This window comes from Trichosurus vulpecula, chromosome 2, assembly GCF_011100635.1.
Source record: "Trichosurus vulpecula isolate mTriVul1 chromosome 2, mTriVul1.pri, whole genome shotgun sequence".
NCBI lineage: Eukaryota > Metazoa > Chordata > Mammalia > Diprotodontia > Phalangeridae > Trichosurus > Trichosurus vulpecula.
Genome location: NC_050574.1, coordinates 118,563,328 through 118,588,852, shown reverse-complemented (window position 1 = coordinate 118,588,852; position 25,525 = coordinate 118,563,328). Strand labels below are relative to the sequence as shown.

The 25,525-nt window shown below is 44.0% G+C and overlaps 1 protein-coding gene across 2 annotated transcripts in view; it reads right to left on the bottom strand.

The window, feature by feature from the left end:
• Positions 1-15,043: 15,043 nt before the first annotated feature.
• The window catches only part of PAK1 (p21 (RAC1) activated kinase 1), a 212,829-nt gene continuing 202,347 nt past the window's right edge, over positions 15,044-25,525 (bottom strand). The window contains exons 13-15 of one of the 2 annotated variants that reach the window (XM_036745606.1): positions 25,141-25,337; positions 22,557-22,694; positions 15,044-16,487 (exon numbers count right to left, since the gene is read on the bottom strand). In XM_036745606.1, coding sequence (XP_036601501.1) covers positions 16,401-16,487; positions 22,557-22,694; positions 25,141-25,337 — 422 coding nt within the window. In that variant the 3' untranslated portion in view covers positions 15,044-16,400. The remainder of the gene's footprint in view (positions 16,488-22,556; positions 22,695-25,140; positions 25,338-25,525) is intronic. The other variant, XM_036745607.1, reaches the window with a different exon arrangement.

The following is a 25,525-nucleotide window of genomic DNA, read 5'->3' as shown; positions in this document are numbered from 1 at the left end:
GTCTAAGCTATTTAACAGTGAAGACCAGCCTCAGCACCACTGCTCAGACACTGAAACCCACCCTCATCTTCCTGAGGATGGGTATCTTCTACACGTGGCAGAGGAAAACCCTATTCCCAAAAGAAGTAGCCATGGGGGACTACAGCATCCAAGAGAAAAAGGGACGAATGAGGTCTTGGAACTAGTGAACTTAGAAAACTTCCACAGACAAGTTTTTGATATGTAAAATACCAGGCCCCAGGGTTTTCTTACCCAGATTTTCCACCTTCATCCACCCCCATGCCAGGTTACCCATTGGCCACAACAGAACGTAAAAACTTTTTCAGCCCCAGGACTGTTTTGCTTTGGGTTTTCAATGCTTACAGCTCCTAGAATGAGCACAGTGCTTTGCACGTAAGGCAGTTAATAGATGTTTACTGAATTGGACTGAACGCTAATTTTGGAGACTGAAGATTCAAAGGCCCACAGGCTTTTTAGCCAACTCCCTGAAGGCTGCCACTTTCTCCCCAATGCGGGAGAATCAACTTGGCTGGTCCTTCCTAAGATTCCTATAAGTCACTTTCCCCTTTACTGCGTATTTTATTCCCACCTCATCTAGTCTTCACTTTAAGATATAAAAATTTTGGAAAAATTCTTCACCAACAGGGTGGTTCTTATTCCAGGATTCGGGCAATGCCAAGTCAGTATTCTCCTCCCCATAACCTGTCTTGTTCACCTTAGACATAACTATAGGTTCTTGTCTGCGAACACAAGTCTAAGAAAAACGAAGAGATGTGAAAGAAAGTTAGAAGCTTCAAAAAAACCACTCTCCTGACCAGGAGAAAGGCACTTGCCGCTCAGCTTGTCTATCAGTCAACTATGACTCACACCCACCTGAGGACTGGGCTATTAAGGGCCAGATTAGACCCAGCTGGCCCTATCATAAAGCAGGACATTTCTGAAGCTCTCTGAAATTGTCCTTCCCACACTTACCATAGGAAAACCTATGATAAGCATGTAAACCAACAGCATCTGCCTGATTCAGATGAGCTCCTGCCACTATTAAACCCTCCACTGACAACTGACTCCTTAAGTTATTTTCTATCTCATTTCTCCAGCTTAAATTCCCCACCAGTCCCCAGTTCATCGCCATTTCAACACTTCTGCTTGGGAAAATAACAGCACCTTTACGTTGAAAGTTTTTCTTTTCTTCTTTGTGTGTCCTTGTATTCTTTGGGCCTTGCATGTGCATGATAGTTAATAACATACATGCAAAGTAGCCATTTTCCAGAGAATGTTAAACTAATAATCCAAATTCCCTTCGGCACAGAACACTCCTAGAAGGCTGCTGCCTACCCAAGGAGAAAAAGCCAACAGGGCAGGTTCTCTACTTCCAAAAAGAGGGTTTCTATTTCCCTTGAATCTCTCCCCTTCTCCCCGCCATCTCCTCATTTATACGTCAACGCTTTCTGAAACCTGCTCCCCAAATAAGTGAGTGAACTCTTCCGCGGCCTATCCTACCTACCCAAAGAATACCTATAGATTATTATTGTCCGTATAGCCCAGGGGAACTGTGACATCAAAGTTTAGAGGCCCTGGTAAATTACCAACCTCCTGTAACTTCACCAAGCTTGGAATACTTGGTTTTAGTTTTAAAATCTTCGAAGCCTGTCATGTAATTTTGTTTGAAGTGAATTTAATCTTTGAGCACTAACAGTACAGAATGAGTTTTCCTTCTAAGAAGGAGTAACATCTTCCTAATTAGGCAGATTCATGCATCTCTCTCTAGCTCTCACATTCCCATCTCCTCATTTTCTCCCCTCCCTCCTCTTTCTTCCACCCTAGAGCGGGGAACCCAATTTTAAAGAGGATGCCCACAGCATTTGCACTCCTAAAAGGTAAACAAACAGCTAGTTGCTAATAGAGTAAGCAAGAAGAGAGGACACCTTGTTGGGCCGAAAACAAGCGAGACCCAGATGTAAATTTAGATGTAGATTTATTGAAGCAAGCGACTGCTCGGAGTAATCACTCAAGTCGAACATTCCTGAGTAAAGAAAAGAGTATTTAAAGGGAAAGAACACAATTAGATTTCCGTGGAGATGAGGCCCACAAGCAGTGGGACAAGCTAAGGCAGGATTATTTGCGTGGAGAAGCGAACACAGATAGTGGGGTCTGTGGAGATGGGAGTACAGAGTGAGCTGGGGCAAGATGGAGAAACTGAAAGGGGGGGTAGGGCATAACAGCCTCAGGTACAGAATTTCTATACTTCACCTTGGGACTTCTAGATTACAACTACGGAAAGAGGACCCCAGCAGTGATGAGGATCCTTAAGAATTAAAAGTAATATTGAAGATTGCTTTTTCAGTACACCTTGTGAGGTCCCTTCCTGAGCCTGAGGGCATCCTAGAATCTCTCCCTTTATCTTGAATTACCATGTAACTTCCCCTTTATCTTGGACCTTGGAATTCCTAGTCTCCGGCCCCACCCTGGGTCATAAAACGTCTCTCTTGTCTTGTGTCAACTGTGGTCCTCTACCTGTGTTAGGATTACCCTATCCCTACAACTCCAACCCCCACAAGAAACTCTAAAGTCACCCTACAGGCTGTTATCTATGTATGTCTATGAAGTCCCGTTCCTTCCCCACGTCAGTGCCTTTGTTTAGCTCCTAGCTAAACCTCAGGCCTGCTGCTTTTGCGTCAATAAAGCTCCCAATAGCTACAGAGAAGGTCTAAGGTAATTCTTTCACATTTGAAGAACCGGCTCTCCCAACTCTGACCTCACCAGCAGTACCCCCCTTCCTTCTCCTGCCACCTCCTACCCTTCCCCCCTTCCTATGCTGTATCTTGCAAGTTGGGGGGGCAGGAAAAGGCTGCAAAGTGTTCTGCAGCCCTAGAGGTAACGTGGGGCAGTTTTCTGCAGCATTTTCAAGGACGTCTGTTTCGGGCTGGTGGCAAGGTTGCCCCGACAGCTTCGGAGGAAGGAAGAACACCTAGAACGGGGATGCTCTCTGCAGCATATTGGCGGCTTGGTTAGAGCCTGCAGCAAGTGGCCTAGCAGCCGCCCTCTGTCCCTAACGCAACCATGGCTGTAATACAGGAGGCAGTCACGGGGCTCCCACTTGTCGGGAAACCCCGCCGTTCCTTGAACGGCTTCCCCCTTTTTTGGGGGGGGGGGCAGTAAAGAACGAGGCAGGCCCTGCTGTGGAGGGAGCACCGCAGGCAGGAAGGCATGCACCACCCAGCCTGGGGCTCAGGGAGGAGAGAAGGCGCAGCGGCGGCAGCCAAGGCGACTCCCAGCCCAGACTAGGGCGCACGGAGAGCCCGGCGGGCCTGGCCTGCAGCCTCTCTATCCCCCCTCTCCTCTCCCAGGCCCAGCCCCCATCTCCCCCGAGGCTCTCTCAAGAACGACTCCAGGAAGGCTTCCCCCTGCGCCCAAGTCCCTGGAACTTCAGGAACAGACTGAGCAGGAGCCGGGCGTAGAGCGAGAAAAGACCCGCCCGAAGCTCCCCCCTGACTTCTCTAAAGTTCCAACTAAACTCCCATCTTCTACAGGAAGCCGCGAGGTAGCAGGGGCGGCCGGGCAGCGCTGCAGCGAGGAGACGCCTGGGATAAGCGTGAGGACGCCAAGCACCCGCCGCCCTGCCCCAGCTCGCTCTGCCGGTGCGTGCCCCTGCACTGACTTTAAAGGCTGAGGGCGTGGGCGGGGCAGCCTCGTTCTGGGGCCTGAGCGCAGCCTCGTTCCCATCACGGGGCAGACTATCCACCAATGAACAGCGTCCTTGGCAGATCCTCGCCCTGCCTCCTTCCCAGGGCAGCCTCTTTCTAAGAACTAGTTCCTAGGCCAGACAGGAAGGCGGGGTCTAAGGGGCTCCCCTCCCCCAAGTTGTAGTTAACCCAACTTTGACTTTCATCAATCACTCAACAAGCGTTTATTGAAGGTTTACTGTATACCAGACATTGTGCTAGGTTGTAAGGATGGGCTCAAAAGCATAATGAAACCCTTAAAGGGACTTAAGTTTTGTAGATTAGGGGCTCCTAACCAGGGGTCCATAAACTTTTTATCCTGATGTTTTAATAACTTTTTAAAAATTCTTAAAACTTATTTACATATTTTGAAAATTGTGCTTTCCAATAATTAAAATCATTTGAACAACAACAAAAGCAAGCACTCTGATTAATTGCATTTTACAGCTTCCCTGTGAATGGGACAGATAATTGTGAAGACTTCACAGGGTATGTCTAATGGAGAGGTTTGGGGATTTGGCCTTGTAATTTTGGGAAGGCGTGCCCTTCCCCCCCATCTCTCACAGATGTTAGAAGATAATGAACTTCCTGTGAGCTATTTGTTCTCTGCTCCAGGAAAGGTCTCTCCTTCCCCCACCCCATTTCTTTCTACCAAGACTTTCAGACGCCACCCTGGCAGTTGAGTTCTCATAGGGAAAAACCTGAACGAACCGGATCAATCTTGGTCCTCTGTGTAGTTTTCTCGCCTAGACTGTAAGCCCACCTCCCAGCCAATGGTGAGAAGGGATAGAGGTGGGTGGGAATCTTTTCCATTAAGACTATAAATTAAGGCAGGTTCCCTTTTACCTCGCCTCCTCCATTATGGAGGTGTGCCTGAATCTTGCAAGGTTTGTAGAATAAATTTACTTTGTTTCTCTTAAAGATGTCTCTCCTATTATTTAAAAATTTTGTCCCATACACCTGGACCTTGCTACAGTGATGCATTTTACTCTGTTAGCTAAATTTGCTGTAGTCACATCCAGGTCATTTTCTCTGGCTGTCTGCCTCCCCTGAAAAGCTCTCTCTTCATCTCTGCCTCCTGGCTTCCTGGAAGTCCCAACTAAAATCTCATGTTCTACAGGAATCCTTTCCTAAACCCTCTTAAATCTAATGCCTCCCCTCTTCTTTCCTGTTTATCCAGTATATTGCTTGTTTGCACACATCTGTTTGCTTGTTGTCTCTCTCATTAGATTGTGAGCTCCTTGAGGGGAGGGACTGTCTTTTGTCCCTTTCTGTAACCCCAGCACTTGACAGCGCCTGGAATATAAGTCCTTAATAAATGTTTAATGACTGACTGACCAATATGCAAGCTCTTTTTATGCCACCAAGACCAAAACTGACTAGACAGGCAGTGCTGCAAAGTCATCATTCAATCTCAGTAGTTATTTCTTCTTTTGATGTTGAGTCAGCAGTCACAGGTGATCTTTATCCAACCTATTGGCGTCTGATTACCAAGTTAATTAAAAGAAGTAACAAAAAAGGCAATCCTTGTGTAGCATTTAGTGTATATCGGCAAGACAAATTTCATTATAATTCACCCAAAACCTACTTGCTTCTGTTCAATTAATTCTTTTGAAGGCAGTGGGTTTCTCCTCTTGTGTTTCTGTCTTCAATTTAGAATTATCAGATTTCTGACTCCCAGCCATATCTGGTTTGTCATTTTTGCAAAGTAAGCAGCGATAGGGGAGAGACACCAATGAATCATATCTCCAAGGTGGCAGCTCTTGACTATATCAATAACCATATTTCAATATGTAATCCTTTGTATTTTACTTTATATATTTTATTTTCATTGCATTTCATGCATTTTAAAAACATTATTCTGAGAAGGGCCATAAATTCTGCCATACTGCCAATGGAGTCCACAACATAATAAAGGTTAAGAACTGTAGGGTACACATAAACATACATGTAACATGTATTAAAGGTAATTTGGGGGGAGGCCCTAGCAGCGAGGCGGATCAGGACCAGCCTTGTGTTGGAGGTAGACTTTGAGATGGGCTTTGAAGGATTCTAATAGGCAAAAGAGAAAAGGGAGTGCATTCCAGGCTCATACAATGAATCAGGTCCAGCATTCTAGCCTGTAGAGGCCTATTTTGGATGCATTGAAGTTGTGAGCTAACCCCCTCAGCTTTGTGTCATCTACAGGTTTCTTAAAGCATAGTCAGAATGGAATTTAGAGGCCACTCAGTCCAAACCCCTCATTTTACAGGTGAGGAAACATGAAACCCTGAAGATTACATTACTTGCCCAAGGTCAAACGAGTAGTAAGAATTAGAGGCAAGAATTCAGTGCCTAATAAAGTGTCAAACACATAAGGCTTGTTGAAAAGTCTATACACTTTCCTTGCCTTCCCTGGCTCAGTTCCCATTTAATTCTCTATCCCTTTCGACCCTGCTTTGGACCCCCCACTAGTTGAATGAATGAATGAATCAATGAATGAAGGAATCCATTGTAGAGGGATTAGGAGAGGGATTTAAGGGGAAGGGGTAGTTAGTACCCATCTTCCCCTCATCAAATGTCAGCCATCTTACCACTGATGAGTTCTTTCCAGAACTTCCATTTTGGAGAAAGGACCCAGACCAGGATCTCTGCTTCTCCATACTTAGCTATTAGGCCCCTCCCATGAAGATGTCTCCTACCCACCCCCATCCCTCAGTTTTTCAAAGCTTTCTTTTAAATTCCTTCCTCATTAGGATGTAAGCTGTTGAGGGCAAGAACTCTCTTTCTCTTCGCTTGTATTTGTATCCTGTGTTGGTAACCAAAAATGGGCTCCTTAGCACTTAGTTCAACAAGTGCCCTTGAATAATTTGGCTTTTGTTCCCTTTGAGTGATTCATTGAGCCTTACTAGGTGCTAAGCCCCAGGCCCAAACCCCTATTAGGTGTAAAAACTCAGTGGATGTGGATTGGCAAATAAGGTGGGGCCCAAGGTGGGGCTAACTCCAGGGAGGGCCTAGTTTACATATCTGGGAGAGCAGAGGCTTTTAGACCACGAGGGTTTAAGTCCGCCTCTTTGTGACGATTCTAGGTCACGTGGGTGAGTCGCATGTGTGACTCACTCCTGACACTAAAAAAGATATAAAAACCAGGGGTTGGCTGTCTATTCTTTGGAGCTCATTCCCGAAGCAGTGGTGACACTCGTGACTCTGGGCCAGCCCGTGTTCTGAGCTCCCGGGCTGAACCTAGATGTTGGTAACTATGAATTGTATTGGGTCTGTCTGTTGATGTTTGTACTTTATTTGTATTTTGTTCTGAAGTTCAGGGTGCTGGATTTTTCCCCTGAACTAAGTGAATGCTGTTTGTATGCTGGATTAAAGTAAGCTTGTCAACCCCTTCACCTTGCTTTCCTTAGTTAAGCAGATCAATAGAACCTGTGCTGTTGGCAGCTTTCTGGGTGCTGGCTGTGGGTGGATCTTACACCTCCACAGAAGCTGCTAGCCGGATTGTTGAAACATATCCCCAGCACTTACTAAAGTTCCTCCCACATGGTAAGTAAGCAAATAAATGCTTGTTTGACTTGACACCACCAGGGAACCTCCCTCCCCCTTCACTCTTAATGAAAGATCTGGTTTCATTCTTTCCTGAGAAAAGTAGATCTCACCGTTGTGGGCCCCCTCTTCCCCTAAAATACCCCTCAAAACCTCTCATTATTCCCTTCACCTTTCCTTTCTTGCAATATCCGATAAAGAAGTGCCTGGACTTGTTAAGGCCAAAACCTTGTTGTGTGCCCTGGGTGCTATCCTCTCCCATCTCCACCAACAGCCTGTTACTTCAATCATTCCTTCTTTCTCATCTTCAGTCTCTCCTTGTTTACTGGCTTCTGCCTCGATACCCACAAACTTTCAAAGGGATCCTTAAAAGACCTTCTTTTGAACTCAAAATGTTATGAAAGTTGATGTTGAAAACTAAAAATAAAATTTTATTTAAAAGACTCTCTCTGGATCCTGTCAGCCTATCAAGCTATTGTCTTTTACAGTCAAAATCCTTAAAAAAAAATCCACTTTCATTGCCCTCCCTGACTCAGTTCCTTCTTAATTCTCTATCCCTCGCTGTCCTGCTTTGGACCCCACTAATTGACCAACACAGCTCTCTTTGAGATGACCAGAGGTTTCTTAATTGCTAAATCCAGCTGCCTTTCCTCCATCCTCAGCCTCCTTGACCTCTCTATAGCTGTTAACCGCCCCATCCCTGGTGCACACTTTTCTCTCTGGTTTCTTATAATGCTGCTCTCTCCTAGGTCTTCGGTCTGATGGTCTCTTTCTTCCCTTCTTTGCCTGGATAATGAGAGAGAGGGAGAGAGGTACAGTGTAAAGAATGATGGTGAGGATCTAGAATGAATTAACTTCGTCTCTTTGGGCCTCCCTTGTCTTGTATGTAAAATGGAAGAGTTAGACTGGATTATTTCTGAGGTCCCTTCTAGCTATTACACTGTGATTTTATGGCCTGCCTTTCACGTCTATGTATCTGAGGCTACCCTAGGCTCTCTTTATTCAGTGATCTCCTCTGCCCCCACGAGTTCAATTTTCTTCCTGCCTCCAGGAGGACCTGAGTTCAAATCCGGCCTCAGACACTTGACACAATAGCTGCGTGACTTTGGGCAAGTCACTTAACCCTGATTGCCTCCCCTCCCCCCTCTAAAAAGAAGAAAAGAAAAGAACTCCCAACTCTATATATCCAGCTTAAGTCTCCTCTGCATTCTAGCTCTATAACACAAGCTGCCTGTTAGACATTTCCACCTGGATGTCCTATGGGCATAGAAAACTCAATTTGTCCAAAATAGAACTCATTATCTTTCCCTGTAAATGTATCCCTCCTAATAAGTTCTATAGGACATCTAGGTGGCCCTTTGGATACAGCTCTGAGCCTGAAGTTAGGAAGACCTATGTTCAAGTTTGACTTCAGATACTTACTGGGTGACCCTAGGCAAGTCCCTTAACCTTGTTTGCCTCAATTTCCTCATCTGTAAAATGAGCTGGAGAAGGAAATGGCAAATCACTCCACTATCTTTGCCTAGAAAACCCCAAATGGGGTCACAGAGACTCAGATGCAACTGAAATGACTGAACAACAACAAAGAAGTTCTAATTCAATACCATTCTAGTTATCCAGGTTCGCAACCTCACAGTCACATTTGAGTCTTCACTCTTCTTCATCTCACTTTCATAAATCAGTGCCAAACCTTAACGATTTTACCTACTCATAGCTCACATCCATTCCTTCCCTCTACTCAGTTAGCCACTACCCTGGTTCAGGATCTCAGTTTCTCTTGCCTGAATTATTGTAATAGCCTCTTAATTAGTTTCCATGATTCTAACTCTCATTCTCTAATCCATTTTCTGCATAGCTACAAAAATAGTCTTCCTAAAGCACAGCTGACTTCCCTGCTCAAGAATCTCCAGTGGCTCCCTATCACCTCTAGGATTAAACACAGACCCCACAGTTTGACATTTAAAGATCTTCCTTTTCTGGCCCAGGCCAACCTGTTCAGGCTTACTTCACTGTGCTCTCCATCGCACACTCAGTTCCAGCTGGATGGGAGCAGTGACTGTTTACCAGGCTCATGATCCCATCTCCTAACTCCATGATGTGGCACGGGCTTTTCTGCATGTCTAGAATGCAGTGTCCTCTTACTCGTAGACCCTCTAGGGTCCTTCGAGGCTCAATGCAGAGACTACCTCCTGCAGGAAGCTGCCTCCTTCCTCAAGTCGTATTTCATTATGTATATTTGTAGACTCCAGTAAGACTAGGTTCATTGAAGACATAAGCTAGGATGGGGTTTTTTCCATTATGAATTCTGAAGTTAACACCAGGTAAGATACACATTTCCAAATTCAGAGTAGAAACTACAAATGTCTATGATTTTGAGCTTCCTTTTGTTCTCAGTCTATAATAAATTCATCATGAAACTTTCTAAGCTGGCATTCTTTTGTTTCCTTGTGTGTGTTTTATTTTTAAAAATTGCTTCAGTGACCCTCATGACCCCCTTTTCCCAGCACCCCCCACAGTACCTTCCAATATAGAAAAAAAGACCTTAAAATGTTTATTAAATGGAAAGTGTGAGAGCCAAGACTGGAATTATCTAAAAAGCTGCAAACGACCAGCAGGGGGTATCTTGACTCCATTAATGATACCATTCCCTTGGACCACATGGAATAGTGGAAAGAGCCTTGGCCTGGAAATCAGGAAACCTGTGTGTATTCAAGATCAGTTCTTGGCCCTGGCTTTGTGACCTTACGCATCCCCCTGGAGCTACCCCCATCCCCATCCCCCATCTCTCTGGGTATCAGTTTTTCACCTCTACAAATGGGGATAATACCTGCCCTGCCTGCTAGAGGGAGCTAGGTAGTTCCGTGGGCAGAGCAACGGGCCTGGAATCAGGAGGATCTGAGTTCAAATCCAGCCTCAGACACTTACTAGCTGTGTTACTCTGGAAAAGTCACTTAGCCTGTTTCCCCATCTGTAAAATGGGGATAATAATAATACCTACCCACCCAGGGTTGTTATAAGGATCAGATGAGATGATTGCAAAGGAGTTAGCACAGTGCCTGGGACATAACTTATCATGTTAGCTATTTACATTATTACAAAGCAATTATAGTAAGTGCTATAGAAATGTTAGCTATTATGTTATATATAATTATGTATTATTAATATATACATTATACATATAACAATATATACACATATTATTATATTATAAAGCTAGGAGATAAGAGAACCAGAACTCAAACCCAAGCTTTCAAATTCTTTAATCCTTTTTCTTTCCACTACATCACAAATCCGTTAGACGAGTTCAAGGATTGGCAAACCTTGGCCCGTAAGGCCCAATCGGCCTGAGGTAATAATGCGTTTCAAATTTTACAGTAATCGTATTTATGAAGTTGATTTCTGAACCCAAGTATAAGATCTTATCGTTCACCCTATTAAAATTTTCTTTCAGTCTAATGTTCTAGCAGAGCCTTCCTTTTGTCCAAATCCTTTCTAATCTCGATTAGAGCACGTGGGCCACCCCTTCCAGCTTTGTGTCATCTCCACATTTGGTATATATGCCGTCGATGCTGTATTCCATGTCCCTGATGAAAACATCAAGCCAGCACGAGGCACGGGGGGTCCTTATGGCTCCCAATGGAGGCATCTTCCCAAGGCGATGGCTACTCTGAGGCCCACATCACTCCCACTTATCCGCAAGAATATCATGAAAATTTATTAAATACTTTTCTTAAATCTAGGTCACCTCTTATGTGCACCATCCCTAGATCTACCAGTCCATTAATCCTGCCAAAAAGAAATTAGGGTTTAGTCTGGCATGACTATTCTTGATTAAAAACTATGTAAGCTCTTTTCTTTTCTAGATGCTCATTAACCATCCTTTTAATGATACATCCTAGAATTCTTCCAGAGAGTCAAAGTCCAGTTCACTGGCCTATCATTTACAGAATCCATTCTCTTCCCTGTTTTGAAAATTGGAACTTTTCCCACCTAATCCTGAATTACCTCTGCCTGTGTCCATGATCAAATCCTGCCTTAGAGGATCATAACAACACTTTCCTCAGAATTGTTGTGAGGATCAAATGAGGTAACATATACTCATGCTTTGCAAACCTTGACATGCTACATAAATGTGAGCTACTATAATTATATCCATGTTATCATAGCTAATACTTCTAGATGCACTTTATATGTATTATCTCATTAGATCCCCACAATGACCTTAGGACGGGGGTGTTATCATTATCCCCATTTTATAGATGGGGAAACTCATAAGTTTAGTGACTTGTCCAGAGTTACACAGCTAGTAGTATCTGAGGCTGGATTTGAACTCAGGTCTTCTGATTTTATATACAATGCTCTATCCATTTTCTGACCTAGCCACTTCCTTGTGGCTAGTGTTGGCTGGCTCTTGGTGATTCCTCTCCTCCTGCTTGTTGGCTAGACTAAATGCACCATCACTTTAAAAATCAGCTAATGGATTTTACCAGGAATCTACATCTGGCTCACCAGCCTGCACCATTTGAAAATATTCCCATTCTAAGGGATCCATATGTACAAAAATATTTACAGCAGCTCTTTTTGTGGTAGCAAAGAATTGGAAATCAAGGGGATGCCCATCAATTGGGGATTGGCTAAACAAGTTGTGGTATTCATATGAATGTGATGGAATACTATTGTGCGATAAGAAATGGGGAAGATACAGACTTTATAACAACCTGGAAAGGCCCACATCATATGATGCTGAGTGAGCGGAGCAGAACCAGAATATTGTACACAGGCACAGACATATTGATTCTGTGATGACTAATTTTGATAGACTTGGCTCTCCTCAGCAATACAAAGTTCAAAGACAGCTCCAAAGGACTCATGATGGAAAAAGCTGTCTATATCCAGAAAAAGAACTATGGAGTCTGAATGCAGATTGAGGCAAACTATTTGCTCTCTTTTTTTTGGTTTTGTTTCTTCTTTCTCATGATTCATTCCATTGGTCATAATTCTTCTTTACAACTTGTCTATTGTGTAAATAAGTTTAATGCAAAGGTATGTGTAGAAGATATATCAGATTCCATGCTGTCTTGGGGGGAGGAGAAGAAAATCTGGAACTCAAAAACATGCAGAACTGAGTGTTGTAAACTAAAAATAAAAAATCTTAATTAAAAAAAAAATTCCCATTCTTCCCCTTCCTGAAAATTGGGACATTCCCCAGCTCCAGGCCACTGGTACCTCTCTTGCTTGCTGCCGTTCTTCAAAAATTGCTCAGCAATCGAAGTTAAAAATCCTTTTAGTACCCAGTGACGACTTTGATCTATGGCCAGAAACTGAGATTCATTAAGTGGCTACTAGGTGCTTGCTTAACTCTCTTCTTAGTTTGGGTTTCAATTGCCTGTTAAACATTTTTGTTCCATCCTTCCCTGTCATGGGAGGCCTCCAATGACCCCTCATCAGGGATACTGTAGAAGGGCAGTCTTCTCAGATTAAGGGTCCAGCTAGATGTCTTTTGAGATTCCCCCATGACTCACTCTGTAATTTTAGGCTTCAGTGAATGTTTCTTGAAAAAATTGCTCTTCTGGCTTCCCTACTTGACTATAAACTCCCTGGGGGTAAGGGACCAAGTCTCTATTTAAAGGAGCTGCTCTTTTTTATTTTTTTGGTTTTTAAGTAGGGCAATTGGGGTTAAATGACTTGCCCAAGGTCACACAGCTAGTACATGTGTCAAGTGTCTGAGGCTGGATTTGAACTCAGGTCCTTCCTGACTCCAGGGCCAGTGCTGTACTCACTGCGCCACCTAGCTGCCCCCTGGAGCTGATCTTTTTGCCAGGCTGCTACCTGTTCTGAAAGGTCAGAAGGTCCACAGTAGGATGCCCACCACCAGGAGAAGTCCTGGCAAATACAAGAATGCCTAAATGGCCAATAAAGAAAGAATCAGTGAGTTTGATGCAAAATTATTCTTTATCCATAATAATAGAAACAAGTGATACGCTTACATAAATCTTTACCATTTATAACAGGTCTTCCTCATGATTATCTTAGGGTAGGTCATCCAAAGTATCATTATCCTTAGCTCATATGTAAGGAAACTGGGACTTAGTAAATTGACCTCTGTAGGTCACATAGCTCATAAATGGCAGAACCAGACCTTAAATTTGGCTCTTCCAATCATAGACCCAGGATTCTTTCTTTCTACTGTATCACAGGATCACAGATTTAGAGCTTGGAGTGACTTTTTTTGGAGAGGGGATGGCAGGGCAATTGGGGTTAAGTGACTTGCCCAAGGTCACACAGCTAGTAAGTGTGTCAAGTGTCTGAGGCTGGATTTGAACTCAGGTCCTTCCTGACTCCAGGGCCAGTGCTGTACTCACTGCGCCACCTAGCTGCCCCCTGGAGCTGATCTTTTTGCCAGGCTGCTACCTGTTCTGAAAGGTCAGAAGGTCCACAGTAGGATGCCCACCACCAGGAGAAGTCCTGGCAAATACAAGAATGCCTAAATGGCCAATAAAGAAAGAATCAGTGAGTTTGATGCAAAATTATTCTTTATCCATAATAATAGAAACAAGTGATACGCTTACATAAATCTTTACCATTTATAACAGGTCTTCCTCATGATTATCTTAGGGTAGGTCATCCAAAGTATCATTATCCTTAGCTCATATGTAAGGAAACTGGGACTTAGTAAATTGACCTCTGTAGGTCACATAGCTCATAAATGGCAGAACCAGACCTTAAATTTGGCTCTTCCAATCATAGACCCAGGATTCTTTCTTTCTACTGTATCACAGGATCACAGATTTAGAGCTTGGAGTGACTTTTTTTGGAGAGGGGATGGCAGGGCAATTGGGGTTAAGTGACTTGCCCAAGGTCACACAGCTAGTAAGTGTGTCAAGTGTCTGAGGCCAGATTTGAACTCAGGTCCTCCTGACTGTAGGGTCGGTGCTCCACTCACTGTGCCACCTAGCTGCCCCATACTTGGAGTGACTTTTAAAGGATATCTAGTTCAACACCTTGATTTTATAGATGTGGAAATTGAGGCCCAGAGAGGTCAGGGCCACATAGGTAATAAATAGCAAAGCCAGGATACAAATCCAGGTCCTCTATGTTGTTGTTGTCTAGTTGTGTCTGACTCTTCCAAGGGGTTTTCTTGGCAAAGATAATGGAATGCTTTGCTATTTCCTTCTCCAGTGGATAAAGGCAAAAAGAGGTTAAGTGACTTACTCAAGGTCAAACAACTAGTAAAAGTCTGAGGCCAGATTTGAACTGAGGTCTTCCTGACTCCAGGCCTTTATCCACTTTATCCACTGAGCCATCCAGCTGCTCCCAGATTCTCCATATTAGAGTAATATTTTCAGTGCCTCATGCTTGTGTGTCTGTGTGTGTATGTCCACATGCACTTGTGTGTGTGTATGTGCATATACACATGCATGGAGACTCTTTATACCCACCAATGTTAAAAACGGTGGGTGGAGAATGAGGATGCAGTGTACAGTCCACTCAGAATTCATAGATTTAGAGTTAAAGGGACCCAAGCAGCTCACCTAGTCCAATTCTTTCTTTTTACCAATAGGGGACCTGAAGCTTAAGAGACTTGGTCAAGGTCCCATAGACAGGCAGTGTCAGAGCAAGATTCAAACCCTGGTCCTCTGACTCCAAACCCCTAGGATACTATACTTAAAGGAGAGAGGCTCAGGAGGGATACCCACAACCTGCCATCTGCTAGAACTGAGTTCTCCCAGGTGGGACATGCTACCTCTTTCTTGACCCCAGAAGATTTTATATAAAGAAAGATGACACCCATATAGTATTTTCATCTCCTTTTATTGAAGGAAATAAAAACTTGTGCTACGGAGTCTGGGACACCTTCAGAGTAGGACTCAGTGGCCAACAGGCCTGATGGGAGGCCACGGCTAACAATGCCAGCCCAGGCCCTGTCAAGGTGGGAGAACAGGCTACAGAAGGGGTAGATGTGAGCCAACCATTCCAACCGCACATGGAAAGCCAACAGCCAGGCCACGCATCTCCTGGGACAGCATCTCCTTCACGGCTGCCAAAAACATCATCTCACGCTATTCCTCTTGCGCTGTAAAAGCCAAGTTTATTCAATCCTCCCTGTAACCAAGCGTGCCCCAGATCTGGCAATACTTGAATTCTCCCCCTTGGCTCATCTGCCTTGAAGAGCCAACCTCATCGTCCGGCTAAAAATTCTAGGCTGAAACCAATTTGAGTTCTCTCTAAAAATAATCCATAATAAGTTGGCAGAGGCATAACCACCCTAAAAGAAGAAAAAATGGCTCGACAAATTTCCCCACCCTCAGCTTTCTCTCATGTTACCCCCCTCACCCAACATGTGTCCTTGGAAACTTCTCGGTGGCACGAAACATGTAGAAAATAATGCTGAGAGGGAGCGAGCTTCAGGGGAGAAGGGGGCCAGTACAGGAGCAAAACTGAAACCTGTTACATTAGGCAAGGCTGGTTCACAAAAAAAGCACAGGGACCTTTATTGGGCCAAGTCCTCCCAATGGTCACAAGCAGTGCACAGACACTGAAAAGTCCAGGTCTCACCCGCCAATGGGCCAGAGGGGCTCGAGTCAGGCTCCAGGAAGCAAAGCCATACCCTATCCTCTGTTGGCTAAAGCTGCTCACCATTCTTCCAGTATGTTCCAGTCTTTGATTTAAAATGAGGTTGGCAGATATGGCAAAGAAATATGGAAGCCTTCACTACTGGGAGAGATAGGCTATCACAGGATCAGGCCCCCCAACAGTTCTATTTTCTTTGTAGGATGACAATAAAAGTTATAGGGAGAGAAGGAAAATATTTTGCTATGTGGAAATCGGGTTCGGCGGCTCTCCGTGAAGATGCCAGACCATCCATACGCAATCTTTGCCTCCTGGCCCATGGCAGAGAGGGCAGGTTCTTGGCTTAGAAGCAGCAACAGACGGATTGGTGTCTCCATCCCAGATCTCTCACTGACGTTGGACCAAAGCTATTTTTGCCAACCTTTACCCAAGGTTCTCAGGCTCAAGAGCTCTAGGCGAGCAGGGAGAGGAGGACGACGACGAGGAGGCGGGGACCAGGAGCGCACCAGGGATCGAAGGTCTCTGCGGGAACGTTTCACAGCAGGCTTGGCAGGTGGATGCTAGGGAGGGTTGGGGGTTCTAATGGTTGTTTTTGGTGGCCTCCTTTGCAGCGGCAATCAGGGGTGTGAGGCTGGAGAGAGGTTTGGCGAGTTTCAAGAACTGATGCTAGAAGAATCAAAGAAAAGAAAAAGAAAGTCATTGTGGGAAATGCGCCGCCCCCCCCCCCCTTATTCAGAGCACACAAGAAACAAAGGCTCATTGACTTGACACTAAAGATCTGTCCATACAGGATGTGAAGACTGAGACAGTCTCCAAACAGTAACTAGTAATTGTATAGTTCTTTTATGACTTGGCAAGTCCCAAACATTATCCCACTTGGGTCTTATAACAACCCACTGCGGCAGGTGCCACAGTTACCATTACTTCCTATTTACAGACGAAGCGACTGGCTCTCGGTCATATAAGACAGTGAGCGTCAGAGATGAGTTGGAAGCCCAACCTGGTATTCCTGATACACCAAGTATTACAGATAAGAAAACAGTGTGTTGGAATGGAAAGAAAACTGAATGGGAGTCCAGGGACCTTAGTTCAAATCCTGATTCTGCCTGAGTACTCTCTAAGGAAGTCACTGAACCTCTCTGGGCCTCAGTTTCCTCATCTGTAAAATGAGGGAGTGGGGTTCAAAGAATTCTAAGGTTCCTTTCAGCTCTAGATATAGGATCCTATGACTCCAGCCCCCAGCCCCTATCTCCTACATCTTGCCTCCAGAATTCTAAAGACGCCTTTCAAGAGTCCAAACTGTCTCCTCAAACATTATTTCCATCAGACCCACCGAAGTGCTAATATACTAACTGGGGGCATTTAAGCATCCCTATTAAATTATAAGGGGATGGCAATGAGCAAGGCTGCCTGGACAGACCCCTATCACTATTATACCTTATGTAACATTGCATCTCCCCTAGTACCCAGCATTGAGCTCTGCGTACAGTAGGTACTCACTAACTGCAAGCTTTTGTTATCATGCCCAGTTATGGGAAACTCACTTTGAGAGAAGTATTAACGAGCATAGGGCAGCTGGCGGCTCAGTGGAGTTAGGAGGACCTGAGTTCAAATCGAGCTTCAGACACTTAGTTAGCTATGTGACCCTGGGCAAGTTACTTAATCCTGTCTGCCTCAGGTTCTCATCTGTAAAAGGAGCTGGAGAAGGAAAAGGCAAACCACTCCAGTATCTCTGCCAAGAAAACCCCAATTGGGATCAGAGAGTCAAACACAACTGAAAACCACTCAACAACAACAAACACTGACAAGCTTGAGTGCATCCAGGGAAAGGTGCCCAGGGCAGTAAGAGAACTCTAAACTAGAGGTGTCAAACACACTACATGAGGCCCACAACACCCCCAGGTGTAGCCAGAACCAGATTAAAATGTGATTGAGAAATATTTCACAAAATAAATGAAAAGACCCTAAAACACAGATACCTTTACATTTTAAAACTAAGTCACTCTGCAGCCCTCAGGGATCCTTCTGTATGGATTAGAGTTTGACACACTGCCGTAACTGTATCACAAGAAGGACGGGATAGATTAAATAGTAATCAGTTTAGACTGGAAAAAGGAAGGTTTAAAGACTGCGGTCTTTACACACATGGAGGACTGTAATAAGGAATAGTTTCACTCTACTGGGGAATGTGAGAGGGGAAGCTCAGAACTAGGGGCAATAGGAGGAAGTTACAGGAGGAGCTTTTAGCTCAAATGCAAGAAGAAATCTCTAATAATAAGAAATATGCAACAAAAAAAAGAGGAAAAAATAAAGTTTCCTGTCACCAGAGGTGCTAAAGCTGAGGAGGGATGCCGGCGCTTCTCAAGGAGACCTCAAGTAAGGGCTAGTCTAGCCAACTTCTGTGGTCTCCTCCAGCTCTGAGGTGCTAGGACGCCAGGTAGCCACAATGACGTAGAAATAATAACAATGATGATGATGATAATAGCTAGCAGTCGGCACCAACAGCCAGCGCGTCAACAATCACTAGCATTTCATCACGTTGACAATTGCTGGCGTGTCAATAACAAAAGTGATTGCTAGCCTTTTATCAGAAACTGGCATGCCAACCACAACAGCCAGCGTGTGTAGCCCTTTAATGTTTATCAAGTGCTTTCTGTTATCTCATTTGACACAGGTGTTACTTGAACCACCACAGCCAAATAACAGCTACATTCTTGCAAAAGTTCCCCTACTTTCCCTCACCGGCTCCTTTCACAACTAAATAGGGTTCTTCCGCTGAGGTGCCTGAGCTGGACTATTTCTAGGTGTGGTTTCTCTTTCTGGGGAGAGTTCAGAAGTGGTGACGTTTTTTCAGCATACAGCAGAATCCAATTATAATCTTAACACCTTTGGATGTGGAGTCTTCTAAATTTAAGCTGTCATGGCAAAGAGAGAACAAGGCCTCGGAAAGGAGAACTAAGAACAATATATGATAAAAATAATAATAGCCGGCTTTATGTAATGCTTTAAAGTCTGCAAGGCATTTTAATAGAATAACGTAATTGCTAGCATTTATACAGCACTTTAAGGTTTGCAAAGCACTATACGTATGCTGTCTCATTTGATCCTTTACAGCCCTGTGAGCTAGGTGCCGTTACTACCTCCACTATAAGGAGGAGAAGACTGAGGTGGTGAAACATTAAGAGGCTCAGAGTCACACAGCTAAGCAAACGTCTAAGGCAGGATTGGAACTTAGGTCTTCCTAACTCTAAATTCATTGTTCTACCCACTGTGCAACCTAGCCTCAGAATAATCCTGTGAGGTAGGTGCTACAATATCCATTTTAAAGCTGTAGGAACTGAGGCAGACAGAAATTAAGTGACTTGTCCAGGGTCATACAGTGAGTATCAGAGGCAGGATTTGAACCCAGGTCTTCCTGACTTGTCAAGTATAAGAAGAATTCTTTTCATGTATGGTGACCAAAGTTCTTTCCAACTCTAAAATTCTGTAATTCTGAGTCCAGCAACTGACTGCACCATGCTGCTTTTCAGGAGGCAGATTTCAGTTCAATATGAGAAAACTTCCTAATAACCACATCTACAATGCAATGGGCTGCCTTATAAGGTAATGAGCTCCCCGTCACTGGACTGATGCAATGTGAAGCCCCTTCTGGATCAGAGGTTCTATCGTTACATGGCGTAGACACATAAACATGCCATAAAACCTTTGGAGGACTGCTGGACTCTCAACAGCACCACGGTATGTGTAGAGATGCATGGTTGCCTTCAATTTTTCTCATGCTTGTAAATTCTTTAACTATACTTTTGTCATTTCCAACTAGATGTTTTGGAATCAGTCACGTGGTGCAGGAATCAGCCTGCCTCTGACACTTATGAGTCATGAGACCACAGCCAAGTCATTGATCATCTCTGTGCCTTAGACATCAGGGAAGGAAGTTTCCACACTGGAAATTCCCCATGCTGATGAAATCACAAGGCTGGACATTGTCACCTGCATGTCCCTCCCATAAGCATCTCACACTCAAAATGTCCAAAATAGAACTCAGTTGTCTTTCCCCCTAAACCCATCCCTCTTGTGGGAGTGACTTTTCGTAGGTCACAAGGGCAATAAGTGGAAGAGTCAGGATTTGAACCCAAGTCTGCCAACTCCAAATCCAGTGTTCTTCCCAATGTGCTTTGCACTATGTACCCAAGAGTCACTTAATAATATTTTCCTACTTCTGGGTGCATGGAGGCACACATTGACAGAAATGCCCACAGTGACTGATGAACCCATAGGCATAACCAATAAGCACCAATTCATTCACTCATTTATTGACTTATTCATCCATCCATTTATTTATTTGCTCAGTTGTGTTCATTTTCTCATTTGTTTAAACCAACCCAGGTGTCCATTCTTATCTGCCTTACTTCTAATTGGTATAATCATGGGTGCTTGGATTTTTCTTACCGTTGGCAGTTCCTACCAGAGTAGCTTCTTTCTCATCCCAGGCTATAAAGGAGCGTACCCTCAGAAGGGGCAGGGAGCCACTTGGGATCAGTCTCTAGTCCTGGCAAAGGCAGCTAGCCCCTGGTTACATCCCACTCATGCCACCGAATGTCACGTAATCAGAACAGATGGGACCTACCGTGGCCCTGTCACGGGCTGGCATGTGCATCCTCACTGTACCCTGCGGTACAATGCCAACAAATCCTAGTTAGGTGAGTTCCCGGGGGGTGTGTGAGTCATGTACCTTTTGAATCCATATGTGAACTGATACAATATCTCCTCCTTAGTGCCTCTCAGATGAGGGGATCTAGAGTTGGAAGGGACCTTAAAAAAGACATCTAGTCCAGTTCCCCCATTTTACAGATAAGGAAACTGAGACCCAGAGAGATTAAGTGACTTGTCACAAAGGTAATAAATGGCAGAGCCAGGATTTGAACCCTAGCTGCTGACTTCAAACCCAGTGTTCTTCCCACTCTGCCATGATCCGTGTACCCAGGAGTCACTTAATAATTGTTGGCTGAATGAATGGTTCTCCCTGCTACTGGTATCTCCCCTCTCTCATAATAGCATTTATATATAGCCTCTTAAGGTTTGCAAAACATTATTTTTATATATATATATATATATATATATACATATATATATATATATAATCTTGTTTGATCCTCATGATGACCCTGTGAATTGCTATTATTACATCCATTTTACAGATGAGAAAACTGAGGCTGGGAGAGGTTAGGAGACTTGTCCAGAGTCACACAGATTACTAAGTGTCTGAAGCAGGATTTGAACCCAGGTCTTTCTATCGTGTACACCACCTAGCTACTTTAATGCATTGTGCAGAGGCTATTAAACATAGCTTCTTCATTCCCACTTATAGGACATCACCCAGCCCCCTGCTCCTAAAGCTTCAGTGGCTCCACATGCATGCAGGTTAAAGCCTATAGGCCTTAGACTAAATTCTAAGGCCTTTCACAATGGATATTCCTAATCTTATCTCAAGCTACCTTCCAGGCAAATGGGTACAAACACTGTACACCAAAGAATTCTCAAGATTTTCCCCTCTTCTTGCTTTTGGTCTCATTCTTCTCTCTGCCTGGAATACCCTTGCCCTGCCAGCTCTGGCTATCTGATTCCGACCCATCCTTCAAGGCCCAGTTCTAAGGCCACCTCCACCATGAAGCCTTCCCTTTTCCTCCAAGGTGGAAGTGATCTTTCCCACCTCAGAAGATGCATTGCATCTTATAGCATTTCCCCCCCTGGTCTTTCATACTGTCCTGGATAGCTGTCACTCCCTGAGTTTTCTCTCTCCTCCCAGACTGTGAATTCCATCAAGGTAGGGACAGGCTACACCTCACTCATCACTAGATAGTCTCCATTGTTTAGCACATGACATGCCCCAAAGAAGTTTAGAAAATGTTTGTGGTTCCTACCCACCCTTTAAAGCCCAGCTCAAAAGCTACAGAACTATCCAATTTAGAATGGGAAAAGAGCCTAAGCAAACATAGAGCCACAGGTTTACAAGTGAAAGGGACCTCAGATGTCATCTCTTCTTTTTTTTTTTTTTGAGGTCATCTTTTCAAATCCTCTCATTTTACAGAAAAAGAAACCAGTATCACACATTAAGTGACAGAGGCAAAGTTTTCCTGCTCTAAAACTAGGGTTCTTTAAAGTTAGCAGACCACTAATGTCAAATTCTAATAGAAGCAGGTCCCCATGGGCCACACAGTGACTTAGAAAACCATAAATTAACATTATCTATGTTGTGTTGTATTTTTATTTATTTTGTTAAACATTTCCTAATTACATTTTAATCTGGTTTGCTACCACTCAGGAGTGATGTTGCCCATAAGTTTGACACATCTGTCCTGGACTAGACCACACCTCTTCCTTGATGTCCACCACCCCCAGTCCCTTAGACCTGGTTGCTGGCAATTTCCCTCCCCATGGAACGCTTTTTTGCACTCTCTCTGAAGGAAGTGCTTGTCCTATGTGTAATAATGATCTGTGTGTGTCTTATCTCCCTGCTAGATTATAAGCTCCAAGAAGGCAGGAACCATCTTTTTTTAAAAAATTCCTATCTCTCCCATCACCTCACACAGTGTTCTGCGTGTTATAAGCGCCCAAGTGTTTGCTGAGCGACTAAATGAATGAATGAGTGCCCCCTCTGCGCTTTATGACAGAATGAGCTGGGATAAGGACACAGGCTGAGCCAGGAACCCAGAGCCCCACCAATCTGGGTGTTACCTGTAACAGCTCTTTGGCTGACCCTCTCTTCTCCACATCCATCTCAAGACAGCGGTTCAGGAAATCCCGGAAGATGGCGGACAGCTTCTCTGGATTCTGAAGCTCAGGAGTACCGTTAGTAGCAATGAGGTATAGGGCCTGTCAGAACAAAGAGAGATGATACTCTGGAGGCCATCATTTGATATATTCTACATGTACAAAAACACAGTCAGCGTATCTCCATCCCTCCACTAGACAATGTCCTGACTGGACTTTCCCTTCAGCCTACCACGACCCAGATGCTGGTACAAAAATATGAGTGTATATTTCTGTAATGTGTCCAGGTGACATATGTGTACACACATACCCGTGTGTATATACCCACAGTTAATATACATACATGCATTTGCATGTGGACACACACATGCACACACACACACCCCACGTGTCCCTCAGTGCAATTTCAAGCTTTAACAGGTTACAACTACACAAAGACTCTTGGGACACCCTATATATAATAACTCGGATTTCTATGGCCTTTTAAGGTTTACGTTCTCCTCCATATCACCTTGTGAGGGAAGTAATGCAAACATGACTCTCCCCATTTTCAAGATAAAAAGCCCCAAAATAACTTGATAATAAATGTCTTAAAGTGAGGACTTGAACTCTGGGTCTTCCTACTCTTGGACTGGTCTTCCTACTCGTGGTTTCCTCCCAGCTCAGGACACTAAACAATCACTGTGCCCATCTCTGCAGCACATGAGGCTCACACAGCATTTCCCCCACTGACCCCCAGGGTCCAGGAGAGCCAGGAAGACTGGCCTTGCTTTCCACGTGCCCCTGTAAGCTCAATCTGGGGAGATGAGTCATCCTCCTGGGGCCTTTCTTCTCCATCTCACCAGTGTCCCATTGAGGTATTGGGAGAATGTCAACTCTTAGAAGGCAAAAACACCTTCACTTCTGTCTTTATAACGCCTTCATTTAGTACAGTACCTGGCACATACTGAGTGTCACGATTATTTGTGGATTGCTTGACAGATTGTTGGGACAGCCAGGTGGCGCAGTGGATAGAGCACCGGGCCTGGAGTCAGGAAGACCTGAGTTCAAATCCAGCCTTAGACGCTTACTAGCTATGTGACCCTGAGCAAGTCATTTAACCCTCTCTGCCGCAGTTTCCTTATCTGTAGAATGTGCTGGAGAAAGAAATGGCAAACCATTCCAGTAGCTGTGCCAAGGAAACCTCAAATGGGATCATGAAGAGTCAGACATGACTGAACAACAACAATGGCAGATTGTTGGAGGCAACCTTGGGTTCTACCCAAGTGGAAAGGCTTTGAATAGGGTTCTGACCACCGACTATGCCTATTTTGTGAGAAGTGGCCTAGCTAAGTGTGGAAGGACCACCTGGTGACTGATTCTTTAGCAAAGGCAAGCCATGAACAATCCATGAAACAAATCATATATATATATATATATATATATATATATATACATACATACATATACATATATACATATATATATACATATACATATATACATATATATATACACACACACACACACACACACACATACATACACATATATATATACACACATTGTATATATACATGTGTGTAGGTATATATGCATACATGTTTGTGTGTTTATATATGTGCACATGTATCTCCACATACATATATGTACATATGCACCATCCAGGTACCATTAAGCACAGGATCCCAACCATGATGCTTTTCTTGGTCTGTTCTGGTGAAAACACATATATATTTGTGTGTGTGTGTGTGTGTGTGTGTGTGTGTGTGTGTGTGTGTGTGTGCATTCTCTCTCTGTCTCTGTCTCTTTCTCAACCCTAGAGCACTCCAGATGGACAAGTACTGATAATATTGCCATCCACAACCCGTATGTACAAAAATATTTATAGCAGCTCTTTTTGTGGTGGCAAAGAAGGGGGAATGGCTAAACAAGCTGTGGTATATGAATGTAATGGAATACTATTATTGTGCTATAAGAAATGAGGAGCAGATGGACTTCATAAGAACCTGGAGAGTCTTGTATGATCTGATGATGAGTGAAGGGAGCAGAACCAGGAGAACATTGTATACAGCCATAGACACATTGCTTCTGTGATAACTAACTTTAATAGACTTGGCTCTTCTCAACAATGCAAGGTTCTAAGGCAGCTCCAAAAGACTCATGATGGAAAAGGCTATCCACATCCAGAGAAAGAATTATGGAATCTGAATGCAGATTGAAGCAAACTATTTGCTCTCTCTCTAATTTAATTTTATTTTATTTTTGGTTTTGTTTCATCTTTCTCATGGTTCATTTCATTGGTTATAATTCTTCTTTACAACTTGATTATTGGGAAAATAAGTTTAATGTGAAGGTATATGTAGAACCTTTATCAGATTACATGCCTTCTTGGGCGGGGAGAGGGGAGGAGAAGCAGGGGGAGAAAATTTGGAACTCAAAAACTTGTAGAACTGAGTGTTGTAAACGAAAAAAGAAAATTAATTAATTAATTAATTGAAAGATAGATAGCCATCCGCAGCACTGGAAATGGAAGAGATGTGAGTATGTGAAACCCAGAGACACTCACCCTCAGAGGGTTTTCATTGAGGTAGGGGGGCTCCCCCTCAATCATCTCTATGGCCATGATGCCCAGGGACCAGATGTCTACCTTTGGCCCATAGGCTTTCCGAGTCACAACCTCCGGTGCCATCCAGTATGGGGTCCCAACCATGGTGCTTCGCTTGCTCTGTTCTGGGGTGATCTGAGCACAGAAACCAAAGTCGGCTACAGAGAGAAAGGAGAACAGAAAGTGAGTTTTATTTGAACATTCATTTATTCGCTTAACATTTAGGGCTTTCATTCCCCGAGCCTTTAGAGACTGTATAGTAGGCTGCGAGGTCAATGTTAATCAATAGTGTGATGTGGCAGCTAAAAGAGCTAACGTAACGCTTCTACATTAGGAGAAGCGCAGA